The sequence below is a fragment of the Anabrus simplex genome, chromosome 14 (assembly GCF_040414725.1).
Source record: "Anabrus simplex isolate iqAnaSimp1 chromosome 14, ASM4041472v1, whole genome shotgun sequence".
Classification (NCBI taxonomy): domain Eukaryota; kingdom Metazoa; phylum Arthropoda; class Insecta; order Orthoptera; family Tettigoniidae; genus Anabrus; species Anabrus simplex.
Window position 1 is genome coordinate 73301150 of NC_090278.1, and position 22892 is coordinate 73324041.

General features: G+C 38.7%; 1 protein-coding gene across 2 annotated transcripts in view; it reads right to left on the reverse strand.

The window, feature by feature from the left end:
- Positions 1 to 10816: 10816 nt before the first annotated feature.
- The window catches only part of Archease (protein archease), a 95822-nt gene continuing 83746 nt past the window's right edge, over positions 10817 to 22892 (reverse strand). Inside the window, exon 4 of one of the 2 annotated variants that reach the window (XM_067158116.2) lies at positions 10817 to 10914. In XM_067158116.2, coding sequence (XP_067014217.2) covers positions 10867 to 10914 — 48 coding nt within the window. In that variant the 3' untranslated portion in view covers positions 10817 to 10866. Of the gene's footprint in view, positions 10915 to 17200; positions 17304 to 22892 lie in introns of those variants that run through there. The other variant, XM_068230245.1, reaches the window with a different exon arrangement.

The following is a 22892-nucleotide window of genomic DNA, read 5'->3' on the forward strand; positions in this document are numbered from 1 at the left end:
TACACTCACAGATATTCAGACATATTTGGCCTAGTGGTGGCTACTCAAAGAAGGAAAGAGAAAGTAAGAAAAAAGTCCCATTTTTTCCCTAGAATAAGAAGTGGCTTGAGAGGATCGAAAGAACACTAAGAGACCAAGCTTTTACGTTTCAACCCAGTTGAGGTAGTTCATTTATCAAGGACAAAAGAAAGTTGGGTACTCCATGAAAAAAAATTGGTGTGTTGAAGACCTCACATGGGGCACTCAGCTTCTACTTGAGAAACTGTTGTGTTCATGTGAAAATTTGCTTTGATTATTACAAGACGACTAACCATTCTACAGAAATTTATCAAGAATGGAAACTCCTGACTTTGACTTCTTATCAGAAAAGCTAACACCGAAAATTGCTACACACACCACTATGAAAAGCTACAGCATCTGCCCAACGCTTGGCCATAACACCAAGTTTGCTGGCAACAGGTAAACAATATATTCTTATTTATTTGTAATTCATTTACAGTTTGGAAAATAACAGGTGGTGGTGTGCTACATAAGGTTTTATTCTTTTAAGGTAACTGGTAACCCTTGCTTTTCTACTTCACATATTTGTTCTGCAGATATATATTAGAGATAAATACTATTTATACATGCTTTGCAATTTCTTCTATGGCTAATAGTCTCTTATTTAAATGGCGACAGTCTGAACTTAGGACACTCCATAAATGCACTTTACTGATAAAAAATGAAATAATATATAAACTTTATTGCGCACAAGTTGTGCAGTATTAGGATAATTAATCAATACAGAGTTCTATGATTGATTTCACACGATTTTTACACGACAGTACGTGATATCGGTCACAATGTTTATCACAGAGTTCACATATGCACATCGAGTCCGGGTCGTGGTATGTCTTCGACCTACAGATTTTGTGATGGTAGCCATGGACTGCCATGGAATTTACAAAATGTCTCAGCTCCTGGTTTGTGCCGGTCCATGCTCTGTTCATCATGGCCTCTGAAGAGTAGAACTCTGGCCATATCTCCTTCTTTTTCTTCTCCCTCTCTAACCGCAGTTTCTTCCAGTTCTCTGTACAGGGCAGATTGAATTTCCATCTCAGGTCCTCTATTAGAAATGTTTCTTTCGCGAGTTCGTACGCTAGTCTTGACTTGGTGTACTTTGAAATTCCGAGGGCTGCTTTCAAGAATCTGGCTTTCACTTTTTCCATTCGTATTAGGTCTTTATAGCTTAACTTTTCCCATGTTATCTCTATTCCGTATGTTAGAATAGGAACGATTTTGGCATCAAAGAGGGCTATAGCTGTTTCCATGGAAAGTTTTCTTAATGGCATGATGTCGTAGATGGCTTTGGTTGCGGCAGCTGCTCGTTGTGTTGTGTGAATTCTGAATGAGTGTGCTGTTGTCTGGACCGTTACGCCCAGATATTTGAAGCTGTTCGTAGTTTGTAGAGGTTCATGTTTGAGGTAAATTTTGTCCCTTGCAGATAGGCGTCCTCCTTTCCTGAAGACCATGTGTACTGTCTTTTCTGCGTTTATTTGCAGTCCGTTGTATTCAGCCCATGTTCCTAGAGCATTTATTCCTTTCTGGAGTTCGTTAGTATCGTGAGAACCTATCACCATGTCGTCTGCGTATATATAAATCTTGAGGGACGGAGCGGAAGTTCTTATTGCTTGGACCACGTCATGTGTGGCTACGTTGAACAGAAGGGGACTAAGGGGGTCTCCTTGTAACACTCCGTTTGTCTGTATAATTTCTTGCGAGGTTGTTACGTTGTCTGAAATTATGATGGTGTTTTTACTCAGGATGTTGTGTATCAAGACGCTTAGTTCCTTGTTTTGTTCCACCATCTGTTCTAGTTTGGCGCATGTTAAGGTCCTGTTGAGATTGTCGAACGCTTTTGTAAAATCGACAAATACTGCGTGGAATTTTCCTTTTGGGAATCTTATATCCTCCTCGATGTCGTCTATGAGGTTTTTGACTGCATGTAGGGTGCTTCGGTTTTTCCTGAATCCAAATTGTTCCTCTGGGATCTTGTTGTCGATTTCCTCTGTTAGTCTTATCTTCACAAGATTCGTCAGAATTTTGAGAAAGTTGTTCTCTAGCGCGATACCCCGGTACGAGTTTGGGTCAAGTGGTTCTCCTTTTCCCTTGTATATCATTCTAATTTTCGAGGTTTTCCAGCTCACCGGGATTTGTCCTTTATACAGACATAAGTTCATCATGTTCGTGATTGCTGGGATTAAAACTTCCGAGGCTGTTTTGATGTGCTCGTTAAATATCCCATCCGGGCCTGCTGCCTTCTTGTTTTTCAATGTTGATATAGTGTTTCTAATTTCCTCTGTTGTAAATCTTCTGATGTCATCGTATTGTCTTGTTATTTCATGAGCTTCGTTGACACTTTGTTGGTTTAGGATGTTTGTGAAGTGAGCCTCCCAGATTGGCATCTCTATTTTCCCCATTGTCTGTGACTGTCGTGGCTTTAGAGCAATGTAGGGGTTTTCTTTTGCTTCTTCCACCATTCTTCTAGCCTCGAGTTCTGTGAAATCGTCTCGTTTCTTCTTTAGAAGGTTTTTATATTCTTTTCTGAGTCTGCTATATGTGATCAGGTCGTCCTGATTTTGAGTGCGTTTGGCCACGTGAAGGGCTGATATGAAATAAAACTCCATGATATGTTCTTCATTCCACTTTTTGTGCACATGTTTATACCACGCACCACTGAATACTGCACAACTGCAGCAGAAGTTACAACAACACAGGTTTCTTCTGCACATGGAACCTCAGATAAGCTGTTTACAAACAGCAATTCTACTCCCCGCAGTTAAGGCAAAAGCTGCAGGCTACATGCACCAAGGGTGTTCACATTATGAAGTTTTCATGTAGCACATTATTTCTCGTTATGCTGCAGCGAATGTAGCTCTGCATAATATTACCTTCAGCATGCATGATAATGGAGGCAGGAAAAACTGGCTGGAGGAAGAAAATGGTGCTCTATCATGTAAGAATGAGTATAAGAATTATGAAGTTATGCATGATCATATGGAACTGTTCATTACCAATACCCAGTAAAGTTTTGAATTTTAAAAAATCTAGAGAATTTGCAAAAGGGAATGGATGAATGAAGAGGGATCAATTATCTGATTTCAAAAATATGGTAACAAAACTGGAAATAACTTTGCAGAAGTTTTACTCCTCTATGGTGAAACTATCTTTTTACATATATTTTTATAATTTTTTACAAGAGCATTTCAGGGAATTCCTATACCTTTTAAAAATAGCCTTTCAGTAATGAGGGGAGCAAAGAGACAGAGGCTTATCTAGGGCACAGTTAATAACGCAATATAACAATTACTACTAAATAACCGTACTAAAACTGTATACAATAATAACCATCATGACATTTCAAGTTTTTCTATCTGATTACGGTCATGCTAACGCACACAGGTTTTCAGCAACGATGCTAAAGAAAGGTTTGGAAATATAGCAGTCAGATTCAATTAAGGTACAGTCCTACCATTTTCCTGGTACCATAAAACAAATTGTGACAAATTTTCACTTTCACTCTTTTTACATGCCCAGAAAGCTGACAGTCTTATTTTCCCCTTTAAAACCACGATCATTAGTACATAATTATAAGTGCATGGCCATAAATATCACAGCGTACTTCCTGAAGGTATCTTTAAAAGCTGCCATTAATGTGTGACATATGTGTCAATTTCCATGTTTCAAACCCACAGTCGCCTACTAGCAACAATGAGTATATTATGCACAAGTAATGGAAGTAAATTGCTAGTGAACAAAACATTAGTGCTGTCCCAGTGGGGACATGTTTAAAGCCTTTCCCTTCAACATTTTAGACCTGGGCAATTCGCCATTGAAAAGTGTATCACTTTGAAATCTTATTCCTACTCTGTTTCATTTTTTTTTTTTTTTTTTTCCGGTGCAACTTAGGTCGCTAATTGTAACTGCCATCGTTTATATACGATGTTTCCTTTTTTTTTCTTCCCTGATTTTATGTCTCTTGTTTACTGGTATGATCTCAGGCCGGCTAGAGAGCGAGTCTTACTTGGTCTGCTAGCGAGCCCTATGCTCTGTTGGTGTACCTCGCCTTGGTGGCGTGTGTTCAGTGCATTGTCGGGAGCCATGACGTTCGCAAGCTTTGTGCTGTCGCTCTTCATAAGAGCATTTACCCACCGCAATATGCCTGGGTAACATGTAATGGATACGGGCTATGGCCCTCAAGTGCTTTATTCTTTTAATTTACCATTATTTTCTTCAATGGAGTGGACGTGCATTATTTAATTAACTTGTTTCGAGTTTTTCAAGTATGTACGTAACCTGCTTTTCTACCTGACGCCATGCGTTAGCTGGGCTTCAAGGACCAAATGTAAGTTCTGTTATCCAAACATTTTCTCTTTTTTTTTCTTCTGGAGCTGGATTGAATTGTCTTGAAACCCAAACTTTATGCGTGTACATTACTGCGTTCTACGATCTCCTATTCTGGTAATCCTTCATTTCGAGTCAGCTTGAAAATCTTATTACATAAAAAAAACTTTCGGCTTACTGACTGCTCTGTTAAAACCGCATGTGTGTGGGAGTAAGAGCTTTCGGCTAAGCGTTAATCGGACTAAAAGACTTTCCTGTTTCGGCGGTGTTAAAGAAGTTTGGAGTAATGTAAATTTAATATTTAAAAAAATGTAATGGCATCTTTTAAATAGTATGAGATTGCGAGATTATCTCTGTGGACCAGAATCTGTTTTCTGCTTAATTTTTTTTCCTGACCTTTTCTCTTGGTGTAAATTTTCCTTATTGGTGGGGTAACGCTCTCTCTTGTTTACGTTTCTATGGTTACTGTCACTCATAGGAACTACTGTTTGAGATAATTGAAATATGATTGATAATAATTGACCTTGATTTTAATTTGGGATGTGTACGTCTTGAGTTGAGAGCTGTGGGCTATTTATTCTTCTTCCTAAGTGATCTGCAATTTAATTCTGGGAGCTTTTCATGGTGGACTGAGCTGCTTTGCATTTAATGCCCATTTGATTTAATGTGTGCTCCCTCTGTTATGTTTTGCCCTGTTAACTTATGTTTGAACTCTGATTTTGTGGGCGCATTATCCTCCTGGGTACTAACTTCTTCCTTTTGAAGGGTGGTGGATTTTGGGGGTCATTTGGTGCCCTGTTTTGTGTCTATTTGGTTTGATGTGCGCCTTCCGATTTGGATATGCCTTCGGGCGTGTTAATTAGTTTTCCACTTGTACCCGTTGTGAACCGGTTTATGAGAAGAATCTCGCGGTCTCACCTCAGCATATTTCACCTGGTGTACAAATAATTCCTGGAGAAAGTGTTTGTTGTTGTTGTTTTTTATTTATTATTATTATTATTATTATTATTATTATTAATATTCAGTAAGTCCTTGTAAGTTTACGGTACCTTCTTGAGCCCTTCTGACGGTCAGTAATAGATGTGACCATGGACATTCTTGACTGTTAACTACTTTGTATTTGATCTTCCTTCAAGTTTACCTTTAATTAATGTTTGAATCTAACAACATCCTACTCCAAGTATCTACTGAATTTCCAAATCTAATTTATTGTTAAACAATTTATTGTTACATTAATATAGTTCAAAGTTTATTTTATTAATCTATTGATCTTTAGGAAATTAATTCGATAGAGTTTTAGAGGTGCACCTCCTAGTCAATGTATGTTTGTTCTATTATCATGTGTTAACGTTTTAAAATCACAGCAATTAAATAATCTAGTTTTTAAAAAAAGAAATTAAGCGGTGTTTTTCTTTCATTCTTCTATTTGCCACCGCGAAAACCGCTAGAATACAATCCAAGTTGCCTCTGTTTTATGCTCCAGTTGCTGCATTTTGGTGAGTATTGACGTTTCCTGATTAAATATTTTTCTTAGATGTGCTATTTCAAGGCCTTGTTTACTTGTACCAGTGAGTGCCAGTACGAGCTGGTATAGCACACAAGCTCCTCTTTTTATCAGTATACAGTGAAACTTACCCAAATGACCACCACCCATTTAAGTCAACTGTACATATTCCCGACCACTTTTATCTGTAACGGAATGTTGTTCTCGTAAGACCAACACATTTTCACCCACTTTAAGATGACAACCCCACCCAACTAGCGATGATGAATTGAAGCGTGCGGCCAAATAAGAGTCTATGTTACACCCGGCGTATTTCAAGTTATGAGCTAGGAAAGGTCAGAGAGCTTCAGTATGCCTGGCGTTAGGCAAGTGCACATCATTATTCTGCACAAGCTAATTCTCTAACATAACTTGTAAAAATCGTGTCCACAGACCTTACTCCACCAAATGCTCAACATGGTAAAAGTGTAACGTAGACACTTATTGGGCCGCCCGCATCAATTATGATCATATTAATATATCCCCTTACAACAAAACCAGAAAACAAAAATATATATTTCTGCAGTGCGGTTTTGTATTGGTGGCAATTGCCGTTTTTAAGAGAAAGTAGAACTGGGCAACCATCCTCTCTAACACTAATCAGAAGGAAAAATTGAAAAGGTCTGAAACTTTCAAAGAATTAACGTATCAGGAAAACAAAGGGAAGGACTACAAAGGGCGTGAATAGGAAAGACACCCCAGGTCTTGAAAACCTAATTCCGTCGAGGTCGGAAAGGAGCAAGAGTTGACCAGGAGAAGTCTAATAGGAAAGATAAAAGTGAGGAGCCTGGCAAAAGTGGAAGCAATGCTAGACTCAGATAAGGGCCCCATTGTCACCAACTCATACTGGTCTTCACCCATATTTCAATCGACAAATCAAAAATCTGAATTTCCTCTAGAATACAAGGTTTTACAAATATTTTCCTTTCTCCTGTCAAATTTTCCATGTCTCTTTACACTCTTTCTGACAGTTTGGAGGCTTAATTCTCGTGTTAATACCAGACTATTGTCGCAGCCACAAAATTAGGCGGGTGAGGAAAACTGCGCTGTCGTCAGATATGGGAACGGCAAAGCGACAGATGGTCGAGAGGCATAGATATCAAGGATAATTCAATAAACCAGAATGGTTTTTTTTATTAAATTATCCTTGATATCTATGCCTAACGTCATCTTCAATACGGAACAATAATGAGATTTATTACTTGTAAGATGGTCGAGAGTCGCATATCTCCTAGCACGGACTGGCAACGCTGATCGTGCAGTGCTGTTTAGTTGAAGCCCATCCGCTCCAGGCCACCTTACCCATGTCATTCCCTGTCATGCACCTGTTGAGCTCACACCGTAAATGCAGTTAAAATGGATACTAAATGTGAATTGATTTGGGCTCAAGTCAAGAGAGAAGTGGCAGAGAGGACCAAAACATTCAAAATAAAGGACGTAGAAAAACTCACGTCAGAAGCCATTGGCCGTGTGACTGCTGCAAATTGGGAAAAGTGCTTCAATCGCACGGAATGGACGAAAGAATGGAGTCATTCATCATCAGTGTAAATGACGACTCGACAGATAGTGAGGTGTGTGATGACAGTGACTAAATCTTTGACTGCCTTGAAGCTGGAACCCGATTCTTAATTCATTGTAAATTAATGTTAACCTATTCTTTAAAGTAGTTATTTTTCCATATTACTCAGTACAATACACAGTATTCAAATAATTAAATTTATAATGTAATAAAACAGATACAGATTAATATGTAATCAGAAAGTATTTACGGTGTCCTCCAGCCTGTGCTGGCGCGCGCGCCCCAAACTGCCTCAACCAGCGACATTTACATGATCGCTTTCCGGGCCATTTTCCAGGAAAATTACAAGACTCACGGAAATATATTTCAGATAAAAAATATAAGTCAGGCAATTTTTCACATTTTTCCCGAGACAAAATTTTATTGGCTGAAAAAATAAAAACTTGGCCGCTTACTGAAATTTTCAATACATGATTCTACGGATTTAAATTTACTCGCTCAAGATTTTATTTTTAATAATTATTTGAAGTGGTTTATATGGAAAATAGTTATACCACTGAAATCAGCAATCTTTTCTGAAGCTTGTAGTATAATTTGTTTTGAAACATTGTATGAAGTAACATCAGGAGCTTGAGAGATAACAACTTGCCTCGTGCTCCGAAATGATGTGTTCAATTCGCCAGTTGCTACATAACCTTGGCAATAGAGTAATTTCTCTGACCCGCCTAATTTGGTGGCCAAGACAATAGTAGTGTTACATTGCCTTGCCAGGCCCTTATTACGAACTATTTGGTTAATGTGCTGTGAATTTTGTAAAGGGCTCCTTGCAGGAGCTTTTACATTGTTAACTCAGTATTTATACAATTATTTCTTCTTAAATTCTATGATTTTACTACAGACCAATTAAAAATGTTCCTCTAGATCACTTGCTTTAAAACTAATGGTCGTAGAACAACGTGGTTTTCCAACTGGCAAAAGTAAGTCTGGACAGGTTTCGTCCTGCCACAGTAACAGAGTAGACTGTGCGCAACTACGCCGAGTGCTGGGCAGCGGGAAATAACCTAACACCCTGAAGGAGACAATGGCTTTGGGTGGAGGACCTCCTCTGGGAGGGTAGTGGTCCCTCAGTTGGAGGAAATACCAATGAAAACCACTGTGCAGCGCCTGTAGTCCATGTTAGGAGTGGCAGCAAAATGTGTCAGTTCCCCATGTTAGGGGCAGCCTCAAGAAACCCTAGCAGTAGGTATAAAATGCCCCTGACGACAGGCAGAGCGACATGTCGGTTGAGGTATTTTTTGTCGTATCAACATGCAGTTGACTCCTCTTCATTTGGATATAAATGATAGGGCGTCCCCTCTAATCGGCGCGCACCATTTTCGCCCGAACTATGTGGAAAATGGATGAAGGCTACCGACACGTCGGCGGCGAAGGAAGCCAGACCAAACGACATCAAATCGTATCAGACTAGCCGATGTCAACATGGGGACAATGACAGACAGAAGCCAAGAACTCGCCGCCTCTTTGAAGCAGCGGAATGTGGACATAGCTTGCGTTGAAGAAACCCAATGGGCAAGTGCAAAATCAAGAAATATCGGAAAAAAGTACAAGCTAATCTACAATGGTAAGAAAAGTGCAAATGTGTAGGTGTGATTGTGGAGTGGATTCGCGACAGCATATCTGAAGTAGCACGCATCAGCGACTGCCTGCTGTCAATAAAGATAAACTTGAGGACCAATTTAATTTGAGTTGTGACATGCTGTGCCCCACAGACTGGCTGCCTTGAAGAAAAGAAAGAGAAATTTTGGAACAATCTCGAATCATACATTCAAGCTGTTGATGATAGCGAAATTCTTTTCATTGGTGGAGATCTAAACGGACATGTTGGTTATGAAAGGATGGATTTGAATAAAACCATGGTATGATAGCCGTAACAACAATGGCATTCAAATCCTAGAATTTGCTGAAGCGTGGGATCTGTCCGTAACAAACATCTTTTTTTAGAAAGCGGTATTCACACCTTATCACCTACTATAGTGGTAGCCATATATCCCAAAATGACTACCGGATGACACGACGAAGAGACTTGCGATGGCCAAGGTTACGAAACTGATCCCAAATGACAGTGTTGCTCCTCAACACCGACTACTTGCACTAGATTAAATATCTCGAAGGATTAAGTAGTAATAATGTTATTGGTTTTACGCCCCACTAACAACTGTTTAGGGTTTTTGGAGACGCCAAGGTGCCAGAATGTTGTCCTGCTGCAGTTCTTTTACATGCCAGTAAATCTACCGACACAAGGCTAACGTATTTGAGCACATTCAAACACCCCCGGGCTAAGCCAGGATTGAACCTGCCAAGGGAGGCCAGCACCTCAACCGTCTGAGCCACGGAGGATTAAGATAGGTACCGAGCTCTGAAGTACAGTGCAAAACAAGCTATAGCAACTGCAAAAGCAGCACATTACAAAGCCAACTATGGCGAGCTGGATGAGCCTGTTAGCATGAATAGAATCTACAAACTTGCTCATGCTTGCGAGCGCGCCACACAATATCTAGGTCATGTTATCAACATCTAAGACAGAAATGGGCTCCTCCTACAAAAGAGACAAGACATACTACGTCGCTGGAAGGAGTATTTTGAGGATACATACAAGAAGGAGTTCCCTCATCCACCTCTACCTACAGTACAGCCGATCCCATTCACGGTCCAGTGCCCACTATCACTACGGAAGAAGTGTCCACTGCCATCAACAAAATGAAGCCTGGGAAAGCGCCTGGTGAAGATGATATCCCAGCTCAAGTATGGAATCTTCTGGAAGAACAAGGTGTAGTATGGCTTACTGACTTCTTCAACAAGATTATTATGGAGGACACAGTACCAGAGGCCTGGAAGACCAGTATGACAAATCCAATTTGGAACAGAAAAGGTGATATACAGGACTGCTCAAATTATAGGTCAATCCACCTCTTATGCCATACTATGAACATTTTTGAACGTGTTCTTGATGCAAGATCACGAAACATCACAGTTTCATCTTACCAGTGTGGCTTTGTTAAAAACAGCAGAACAACAGACGCCATTACAAATCATCACTCTCATTTTTGGTCCGTATTGAAAACAGCGATCTCACTTAGTTTACAAAAGGAGTACATTTATTGTTCAACCTATTCAATACAATCAGTACCACGTTATGTGGTTAATTAGACATTGAAAATCTGAATATTATGGGGACATGTTTTGCCCTTCTTATTGGGCATCATCAGCCATATTAATTTAATCTTAAAACAAACATTGTTAAAAGGACAATGACATTTATAATTTGTAAAAATTGAACTCTGATTTCTTATTATATTAACTTTACAAAATAGTGGTTATAAAATATATTGGGACATACAACACCTGCTAAAATTATTGTAAACTACTCAGCTCCATTTAGAAGGACACTAATGTAGCTCAACCGGAAGCTCTATAAGGAAAAAATAGGTTTTTAATTATATAAAACAGTTGAATTAATAAATGCGGGCAAAGTCACGGGTATATACTAGTTATACATAAAGAATTAATTCACAGACAGACAAGGTCCACATGAAAACATGGTTATGAAAATTTTATGTCTATACCTCAGGTAGTATTTGATGATGAATGACTTAGGACTTTGCTGACATACATTATAATTTTTCCAGTGTGAAAACAACTGTTTCTTGTACGTAGAACATTTTCATTATGCATGCATACTATCTGAAGCTGCAGTGCAGTGATATATTTAGAATTGTTTCTTGCAAATTACAGAGGCGTAAGTACTGAAGCCACAGTGAAGTTATGTGTACAGCTGCAGTGTAGTCATGCACTTGCAACTGTTTCTTACACATTACATTGCAGATTATCTCCTGAAGCTGCAGTGAAGTGATGTGTACAGATGCAGAGCAGTGATGTATGGAGAACAGCTCGTTACACATTATGCAGCCATACACCCTGAAGCATGATACAGCGAAGGGTATAAGCCGAGGGCGAACACAGCTACTAACTACCGACAAATATTGCACTCTACTTCAAGCTTCTCCCTGAGATAGACAATTCACGGACATTCATCCCTACCTTCCATAAGGTTATTTGTATGAATCTCCAAAACATCATGTATATAGCATGTCACTTGTTTGTTCCTTTCCATTACTTACACCGACTCAATAGGATCCTTTGTATCTTGTGTGTTTATCCGGTATCATTTTCCCATCGGTATTTATGTTTCCATCTATTCCCATTTGCTGTTTTATTTGGCTTTCTTGTTAACCACACTTCCCTCATCAAGACTGAAGATCTCCCAAGATGGCCCTAAATGACTGATGATTCCCGCCCTCCTTATGAAGCTGGGAAGCACAAAGAAGCTCTTTAGAAAATGAGGAGAAATGGAGACAGAAGAACAGCGACTGATAAGGAGAGACTCCTTCTACAGGGTCCCTCTTATACACCGAGACCATCCAGTGGCGTTTCTACTTTCCAAGACCTAAGCAGCTGCAAGGGAGGCACGCGCATAGTTCCTGACCTTGCAAGGAGCGTGTATTCGATATTATATTATTTTCCAGTGTGAAAACAACTGTTTCTTGTACATAGAACATTTTCAATATGCATGCATACTATCTGAAGCTGCAGTGCAATGATGTATTTAGAACTGAATCTCAGCTGTTAACATGGTGAGACAGTTATTATTGCAACACCGTATTTTCATATGGAAAAGTTATTTTAAGTCTGAGTCAGTTCAACGGGGACGTGATGCATTTTTTCAGCAATTTCCTTGTGACCTGCCATCCTCATGAGCACAGATTCATGTAATTGTAAATGAATTTAAAACTAATGGCTCAGTACTCAATAAAAAAACGTGCACACACAAACAGTTTTAACAGAAGAAAAGCTAGATGACAAGCGAATCTTGAACGGTCAACAAATAAATCACTCACAAAATTAGAACACCAAGTAGGGGTTTCGGTTTCTTTTGTGTACAGAGCCACAAAGCTGTTACACATCAAACCGAACAGGTTTACACGGACCCATTTTTTAAAACCTGCTGATCCCGCCACAAAAGTGAGAAAACTGTGAGTGGTATCTTGCATTATAGAATGATCATTTATTTGACCCACAGCTGGTGTTCTTTTTGGATGAGGCCTGGTTTCATCTTACTGGTCATGTGTGAACTGTCATAACTCTCACTACTGGTGTGCAGAAAATCCTTGGTGTTTATGTAGGATGACACTACCAGCATCTTTTATAAGGAAAGATTTTATATAAGATTGTACACACGCTTAAAGCAGGTCGGTTGCATGCAACGTACGTTGAGTTGAGGCAGCTGCTGTAGCACACAGTACAAATACCATGCACTCGGTCTGGGTTTATACGAGAGACCAGACAGCAGTGTATGAAGATGTGGAGACTACCCTTGTCCCTTTTACATTTCTCCTTCTCTCCTATTTCTATTGCTCCCTCTTCCAATGCTGACCTGTCGTGTTTATCCCATTATGTGTTCCTACCTTTGACTTAACTGCTTACTAAGCTTCACCAGAAAAGCCACACACAGTGCTTTTAAGCCAGAAAGGAGGATACAATCATACATGTGGGATAAACATGATGACAGATTTGTATGAGTAGAGAAATTAACAGAAGAATGGAAGCAAGTCAAACATGAAAAACACAAAAACAAATGGGGCATGTTTATATATGGGCTGCTTTCTCTTTAATGATGGGTCTTCTCAGATTATGGTGAGCCTGTCTGCTCTTCAGCTTCACAATGGGTCAGCATCGATCACCATTCTGAGGGGAGACATTCTAGGGAGATCCTCAGTCTTGAAAGGGAAGAAGAGACTAATGATAAATCAAAATAAATAACAAAAAAGTGTTTATACCAATAGTAAAAGATAGTATGAGCAAACAAGGAGGAAAGGTGCTCAATGAGAACCCATTCTAGAGTTTATTTTGCTTTCTCTCGGAAGCTGTCGTAACAATATTGTCATGCAAACTTCCCTTTCACTCTGCTGTCTCCACCTGGTGCATTGATGGATGATGATTTTATATGGTTGCCAATAAACGACTGCATAGTGCATTAACTGTGGTGTGGACAAATATTACTGTTGGTAATGTCTCCAGGAAGACCGAGGCACTATTATCGACAGCGTTAGGTTAGAGTTTGGTTGGGTCACACGGCAACATTAATACTTACTCTTATTGCTGTCAGTGTCAAAATTGCTGACAGGGAGGGCTAGGTTACTGTTGGTAACAAAATGATCAGTTACTGGTTAGGATTCTGGTTTTCTGGCTTGTGCAGAGTATTCCGACTTGCAGGCAGCCCTAACAGTGCTCCTTGCAGTAGGATGCCTGGGTGGAGTGGTAGCAACAGGTGATGTCAATGTTGCTGCATTAATTACTGCTTTCACATTTTATACTTTCCACTTAAGATTGAAGATCTCTCAACAAAGAACCCCTCTCACAGAGTAGATTCTAAACCCATGATAATCCAGAGAAGCAGAAATGAATTTATTAGAGTCTAATAATTAAGATAAAGATGTGTAGTTAGTTCATTCTTTATTGTGCTTCAATGTCTACTTTAGCTCCCTTTTGATGAATAATATTAATAACAATATATAGATTTTAAGAGATGGCAGTTGAAACTGAAACAGTCCACGTTAAAAATTAGTCAAGATGCTATTGACATAAACAACTTCAAATATTTTGGCAGCTATGTCTCGTCTGTTAACACCTCAAACAAGAAATCAGAAATCAAATGCAAACTGCTCTGTATGTAACCTTTTCTGGGATGGATGTTTTCCTCAATCCTCGAATGTCAGTATGTGACAATCATGACCTATTAAATACAAGTACAACACTTACCTTGACAAGACTTCAAAGCTTTAAAAATGAAATTCCTCCACTCCTGCCTCTGAAGGCCAAGGAGAAACTGAGGAAACAAACAGTTTGAGTTGAAAAGGAGTTTCCCAGTAACATTAAAACAAAACTGACGAAAGTGGTACGGTATGGCCATATGAAATGAATGGCTTCTGGCAGGACTCTAGAACATACTTCGATCTGATTGTCCCAAGCAAAAGACCATGAAGAAAATGGCAACAGAAACTAAAACAACTATGGCTAGACAGAACACATTGGTAGAGGCTAATTTATAACTGTACCCGGCTTGCTCGAGCAGATAAGCGATGATTGTGAGTGAACAATATGCACAAATAATGTGCGATTTTCTTTATTATATACTTACAACTACAAACTAACTATCCCACATATTCTTGATGATGATGATGCTTGTTGTTTAAGGGGACCTAACATCTCTGTCATCAGAGCTATCGCACATTCTAAGCATGGGAGGAACAGAGAAACACTACGGAACAGCTGGCAGTTCAGCATTCATTTACTGATCAAGAAAGTGAAAAAACTACTGATTAGAAAACCACAAGAATATTGAACCCACATGCCTTTGTTGGCGAGATGTAGTGTTTACAGTGCGCTGTGTCTTCTGGTTTGGGCTAGAATAAATTTGTTACTTTCATTGATCTGTCTCAGTCTCATCCTTGGCTTTGACAATATGAAAGTGACCAAGGTATGAGCAATGCTAGAAATAACTTTCCTTATGCAGTCAGACCCTGTTATGAATGGTGTGAAAATATCGCTCACGGGGTCGGTTGGTGCATGCATTTCAGTTGGCTTGGCAGAGCAATACGTAATAGCAACTTCTGGCTCAGTGGGGAAAGCAACGAGAAGATACCTCACTCCTCATTTCCATAGTTTGCCCCATCAGTGATGCCTAGGCTCTCATTACAGCTGTTGGCAGAGCTATGAGGATCAAATCAGCCTTTGGGCTGAATACCCAACAACATACATGGAACAAATATGCATTTGTTGAATACTTAAGACCTATGTATACCTTAACAGAAATAAAATGCTTGAAATATTAACTCAAGATCTGCCAATGGGTTTTCATATGCGCTAGAAAGGGAGGAAACTTATGGCCTTAATTTAGGTATGAGCCCAGCATTTCCCAGCTCTGAAACTGGGAACTAAGTAAAAACCATCTTCAGCATTACCAACAGTGCAATACAAAGCTACCATCTGCCGAAGGCAAGCTTCCTGTTACATGACATGCAGAGCATAGCCAACTTGCTTGGTAATTCTTGGTTTTGTGGAATAACATTTTCAGATATCAAGAGAACTTACTGTTATTTAAAACAAGTAAAAATGTTCGTAAATTGATGAAAGACATAGAAGAAACGGGGATTAAAAAGGACATTAAAATTGGAGCTACTTCAGATGATCAATAAAAAAACGTTGATAAAAAAGGGTTTCCAGAAGATAGGAAAGAAGCAAGATCTGGATGGAAGAGAGAAGACAGTGAAGTGAAAGAAAGAACTAATACTGGAAAGTCAGAAAGCAAAATAAAATTAATACATTGAGTTATTTTACGTGGTTTAAAGACAACCAAAACATACATTTTTTGCAAGTAGCTTAACACCACATCAACACAGAGGGCTGTAGGATAGCAAACGACTTTGTTAAGAAGAAACAGAGCCCTTAAGGTTAAGCCCCAGCTTTTGCTCGGTGTGAAAATAGGAAATCAACTTCAAGGCTGCTGATGGTGGGGTACGATCCCACCATTTGCAGAATGCAACTTACAGCTACAAGGGATAGCCAAATTGGAGACCTTGTATCAAAAACCTAATCAGGTGTTAAACTAATCAAAAGAAGTGACACTATACTGCAAACGTTCATTCTTATATCACTGAAGTATGGTAAAATCATACACACTTTTCCATGGTTACAAATTAGTAAAGAAATGGAATAATTTTAATATAACATATTAATATGTTCGTATCACTGATACGACAAAAGTACAGACTGACAGCCCTCCTCCTCCTGGCATTTATCCTAAAAACCCTGGGGTTGGTGATACAGATATGGTTCACTTTTAGGACTGGATGCCCTTCCTGACACCAATCTTATACAGAGGGATATATTCACAATTGTATGTTATGTGTTGTGTGTATATGAAGAGAAGAGTATTAGGACAAACACAAATACCTAGTACCCGAGCCACAGGAGTTAAATACATATAGTTAAAATCCCCGGCAAAATCAGGAATCGAACCTGGGCCCTCTGATCGAAAGGTCAATATGCAAACAATTCAGCCAAAAATTCATAAGACTGACTGACATATTTTAAGAAGCAAAGTCCCTGATAGATGTTTGGCATACATGATCATATGCAGACATCCAGCAGCAAGATAAGCCAGTATACTTAAAGGAATGGTTCATGCATAATGACAGGAACTATAAAAAGACTGATGTTCCATAAGGTTTGAATCCATGCCAAAGGGAAGGACATTTTCTTTTTCTCCAAACATTAAAGTGGTGGTTAATAAAGGGACAATCAACCCCTGCCAAACAGTAACAACAATTTAACAACAAGCTCATGATAACATAGCTTCTTTATAAGTGCTTTACATGGGACAAGGTTCATTTTTTCAATTTTGCTTCACGTCGCACCAACATAGGTCTTATGGTGACAATGATATAGGAAAGGGATAGGAGTGGGAAGGAAGCGGCCACAGTCTTGATTTATTTGGTGTGTGTGTGAAACCAGAGAAAACCATCTTCAGGGCTGCCGACAGTGAGGTATGAAGCCAGTCTCTCACGAATCCAAGCTCACATCTGTGCGACTAATAACCGCACGGCCACCTTGCTTGGTCTTATTGAGAGGTGTCTGTATATCATCGAGTGGATGGTCACCATGGACCCGGTAGGAGATCATCATGGCTGGACAAAATGAAGGACTGGACAGGAGTTCGGTCAGAAGATCTTTTTAGGATATCTGTAAACAGTGGAGACAGCCAGATGTCGCTCTTTCAGTACATGAGCAAGTCACTAGACAAAGGTGTACAAGTCGAAGCTATTGTAATTTTTTTTTTCCAAAAGCATTTCTGATGGTACCACATAATATTATAATCAAAATTTGATGGAAACAAATACTGATGAAAGGGTGGTTGTGTGGATCTGAGAACTTTTGAAAGACCACATACAAACAATAAAAGTGGGAAATAAATACTCCAAAGAAGTGTTGATTTGCTAATTGTTTAATGTCGCACTAACACCCTGCAGATTTTCGGCAACAGAAGCATGGGAAAGACCTATGATTGAGAAAGTAGTGTCTGTGGCCTTAAATAAGGTACAGCCCCAGCATTTGCTTGGTGTGAAAATGGAGAAAGCAATGAAAACCATCTTCAGGATTGCCAATGGTGGGATTCGAACTATTATCTCCCGAATGCAAGCTCACAGATGCACGACCCTAACCACATGGCCAACTCACTTGTTAGAAGTTTTCTATGTTGGGAGTAGTACACCGTAGTGTTAATGGGCCACTTCTATTTGTGGTGTTTATCAATGAACTGCAGATTGTTTGTGGACAATGGAATAATATACCGAAAAATCCAGAACTCTTAAATGACAATACTTTATTACAAGCTGATCTAAATGTACTGCATAAGCAGGTGCCTGATAACAAAATGAAAATAAATCCATGAAAATGCAGTCACAAAAGAATAGAGGAGAAACACACGTGAAAGGACGTTCAATACTATCTCAAATTGGACACACCAGGGAACAGTGACTCGCGCAAATACTTTTGAGCCTGCATAAAGCGGTATCTAAAGATGGAACACACACATACGAAATTTAATTACTCAAGCGTACACGTATTTATATTTCTTTGTGAGGGTACTAAACGGCAGCAGATACTAGGTGAAGGTGTTGGGCTGTTTATCGCTCGTGAAGTCAAACCTGGAATATGGAGCAGCCGTATAGGACCCATACCAAACAGCGCTCATCAATGAACTAGAGATTGTACAGCAAAAGGTTGCAAGGTTTGTGCTTAATGATTTTAGTCCTAGAAGTAATGAGACAAGGATGATATAAAAACTTGCGTAGGAGAACCTGGAGGCTAGAAGGGAAAGAACATGATCGTGTGCCATATACAATGTCTATGTGAACAAACAAGCTTGGGGAGAGTTGAACAGTCGACTAAAAATGTCCTGTTACATAAGTAGGACAGATCAAAGTGAACGGTATACTGCAGAAAACAACAGTAAATCAGATAGTTGGTAATTGGAATGCATTAACTACATCAATCTTAGAACCCTTTCCCAAAAAGTGCTTCAAGAATAGACTCCTATATCCTGTAAATTCTGTGTATTTCTGTGTCATGGAATCTTTTTTAAATGTTCAGCTAGTACAAGGGCTACATTTTTTTTCAACCTCCCATAGGTCACAAAATTAAAACCACAGTGAGAATCCGATGAAGCATTGTGCAGATGTGTTGTGCAGTGTCTCTAGTATGCCTGTCGTGCGTATCATGACACTTGTCAGTTCTGAGCGCACAGTGAGCAGGTAAACATGCCTAGGACAATAGAGTATCCCGCCAAATGTGAAGTGCGTGCTGTCATTCGATTTCTTCATACTGAAGGATGCAATGCAGCCAAAATTTATCGACGAATGAGTAATGTGTACAATGAAACTTTCATGAGTGCCAGCGAAGTGTAGCAATGGCGCAGAAACTTTGAAGAAGAACGTAGACATATTCATGTTGCAGGTGGTCAGGGAGGAATGCAAGTGTAAACCGATGATCATGTTCAGCGAGTGGATCAGGCGATTACAGAAAATTGCATTGCACCCCCTAGCATGAAGAAATCTAACAACAGCACGCACTTCACATTTGGCGGGATACTCTATTGTCCTAGGCATGTTTACCTGCTCACTGCGTGCTCAGAACTGACAAGTATGATGTGACACGGTCGACAGGCATACTAGAGACACTGCGCAACACATCTGCACAACGCTTCATCGGATTGTCATTGTGGTTTTAATTCCATTACCGATAAGAGGTTGAAAAAAATAGCCCTTGTAAGTCATTGTAATGCTCAAACTACTATAAATCATAGTGTTAAGGAATTGGAAATGTTGAAGTTACCTGCGAGTTTGTATGTGATTGCCTTGTAATTCTGATTGTGTTATATTACTTCTCCTTGTTTTATGACCACATAGGAACCCTTTAGTCAGTCCATCGTTCAGGACTCTCTGAAGGGATTGTTCGGGCTTTGCTGTCCTCCCAGTACTTCTTCAGACGCTCTGATCTTCGTGCCCTTTTCTCTGTTGAAAATATGCGTGTTGTTGGTTTGCTTTGCGTAAGGGTAAGCGGAGGTTTGTATTCTTGAGTTCTGTATTCAATTTTATCTTATTTGTGGTGTCTTCTGTTGTAAGGCCTATTTCCATCAGATCCTGTCTTACTTCTCTTATCCATTTACATCCTGTTTTGGTATTTTTTGATATGACATTGTGTTGTACTAGTTGTTTCAGAAGTCTTGAATCCTGCATCCTCATATGTCCAAAGAATCCCAGTCTCCCCTTACGCATAGTATCTTTAATGGGTTCCAGCTCTTTGTACACAACTTTGTTAGGTATTATCTGCCACTGTTCATCTTTCTGGTATTTTTTGTTGATGCAGGTCCTTCCAATCCTCCTTTCAATTTTCCTAAGTCTGACAGTCTTTGATTGTTTATTCTGGTGAAGAAGTGTTTCTGCTGCATATGTAGTTTTAGCTAATCTATTTGTTTGGATTGAGATTTTTTCATTCAGGTTATGTATTATTACTTCTCATATTTAAATTGGGTTACTATTTTGATTTCATTACCATTTATGGTAACTTCTTTAGTTGTGTTTGTTTTTGGGGCACAATTTCTGTTTTTTCAAATAATATTCTGAGGCCATGTTTTGAAGTTCTGATATCTGGGTTTTGCTTCTTTTATGTCAACTGCTAGTAATGCTAAATAATGTGCAAAACCCAGGCAAATTGTTTTGATTTTTTGGCCAATTTTTATTTTTGGGGGACATTTCCTAAACCATTCCCTCATTACGATTTCTAGAGCACAATTAAATAATAGTGGTGAGAGCCCATCTCCCAGCTGTAATCCAGTTTTAATTTCAAATGACTGATATTTCACCCCTAAACTTCACTTTTGATTTGGTGTTAAGTCAATTTGACTGAGGTGTCTTAAAATTTTAAACAGAGACTCTCTATGTAATATAGAGAACAAAAAAAAAGTTAGGAATTTGACCAGATTGCTTTCTTGAAATCTACAACTCTTATCACCATATCTCTGTTTCTTCTCCTGCTATAGTCCATTATCAACTTAAGACTCATGATCTGAAAAGGGCTGCTCCTCCAGGGTCTGAAACCTCCTTGATACTTCTCCTAGTTCTTTCTCAAGTTGTAAACTTATCCTCGTAAGGATGATTATGGAAAAGATTTTGTACGCTATGTCTAGAAGCAAGATTCCCTTGTAGTTATTACTGATAATGGAATACTTTGTAAATTTTGGGTGAATTGTAATTACATTATGCTACATGTAAGGGAATATTTAAAGTCATTTTCTGCAAATTTTGTACTGTTGCAATTGTTTCTCATTTTTATGTTGCTTAGTTCTGTTCCTTGTTTTAATGTACTTCATTTAATTCTTCTGTTATCATGAACTTTCTTGCTCCGATTTCATTTCTTATAAAATTTATTTTTCATGGAATTGCTTGCTTTTCTTTTATTGCTGTAGGTAAGTAATTTATGTTCTAATTTAATTTCTTTGTTGTGCCACTGTAAGCAAGCATATCCAAACTGGAATGTATTTGTTAATGATGTGAACATACGAAACTGATGTGGGAGACCTGATATGGTGAAGAAGAAGGTGTCAGAAAAGTCAACAGGGCTCAAACAAACCATAAACAAAATGGTTGGCATCAGGGAAGGGCATCCAGCCATAAAACTATGCTTAACCCCACCCAAACAACAGGAAAAAGACCAGGAAAGAAGTTATGTTGATATTAGTCACTGACAGCTCAATACTGCTACCAGTGGGGTTGGACCCACTTAACTGGGAATGTTTGGAAGCGATGAAGGGGGTGTAAATGTAGCCAACCAGCAACAAACTGGCCAAATTCCTAACTTTTTTGTTCTTTCTATTTTTGGAAATTTCTCCTTGCAAAAATATGTTACCTTCACACCTCATTCAACCACAAAATATTTCTAAGCAAAACAAAAATATCTTGATTTATAAATTTCATTTTTGTTCCGTATTGATAGCCACCAGATATCATAAAAAGAAAGAAATAAAGGTTCCACCTAATCAATACTTATTTAATATCACATGTATGATGGAATATCACATGTATAATAGAACCGGTTTCGACCTCTTACAAGCTACATTAGAATCCTATGTTGGCATTTTGTATTATGCCTCATTCCTAAAAGCTTTATGACATATTCTGAAATTTAACAACATTATTTTGATTACACTTTTGTTAAGAGTTCCAATGTTACAATATAGCTAAAATTATGACAAGTTAAATACTCTTATTACATAATATAATGACCCAATATACACCTGTAATTATAATAAAATGGTTTCATCTTTTCTTTCTAATGCATAATGTAAGAATAATTTACCATAGGCTTTTGCCTATTCAGTTAAAACAAGTTCCATTCTTATAAATGTTTAGTCATATATGAGGCTATCTTTGTTGATATTTGTGAATATTACAGTAGTAAATTAGCAGTAAAATACGCCAGTCAAGTGTAAGTATGCTAATGGCTCAATAAAATATATTACTTATCTACATTAAAATATTAGCTAACATGGTTGAAAGTGCTTAAATGCTCTTATGAAAGTCTAAAACAGTTGATAATAAATCTTGCATTGTTTTGCGTTACGTATTACATTGAAATAATGTGAAATTTGCCCATTATACAAACATATAAACACATTAAAGTATTTAAAACATTGCAAGGTATGCTTAGACGCCATTGTCTGTTTGTAGTTTAAATTAACAAGAGACAGCACATTCTTATGTTGTTTCAAAAGAAACAGGCAAAGCTTGATGCGTACAAATATAGGAATATTGGAATCAAATTAATGAATACAACTAAGAATATTGCATTTTTCAAAGAATGCCTCGCTTATGACTTTTTTTTGCTAGTTGCTTTACGTCGCACCGACACACATAGGTCTTATGGCGACGATGGGACGGGGAAGGGCTAGGAGTGGGAAGGAAGCGGCCGTGGCCTTAATTAAGGTACAGCCCCAGCATTTGCCTGGTGTGAAAATGGGAAACCACGGAAAACCATTTTCAGGGCTGCCAACAGTGAGGTTCGAACCTACTATCTCCCGAATACTGGATACTGGCTGCACTTAAGCGACTGCAGCTATCGAGCTCGGTCCGCTTATGACTTAACTCCAAAGTTTTTAAATAAATATAATAATAAACACAGAAACACCAAGCAAACATGTGATACCTTGACAAAAACTAATAGAATTTGGATAAAAACCGAAATCAAATTTTTTCTATCGTAAAAAACCGTACT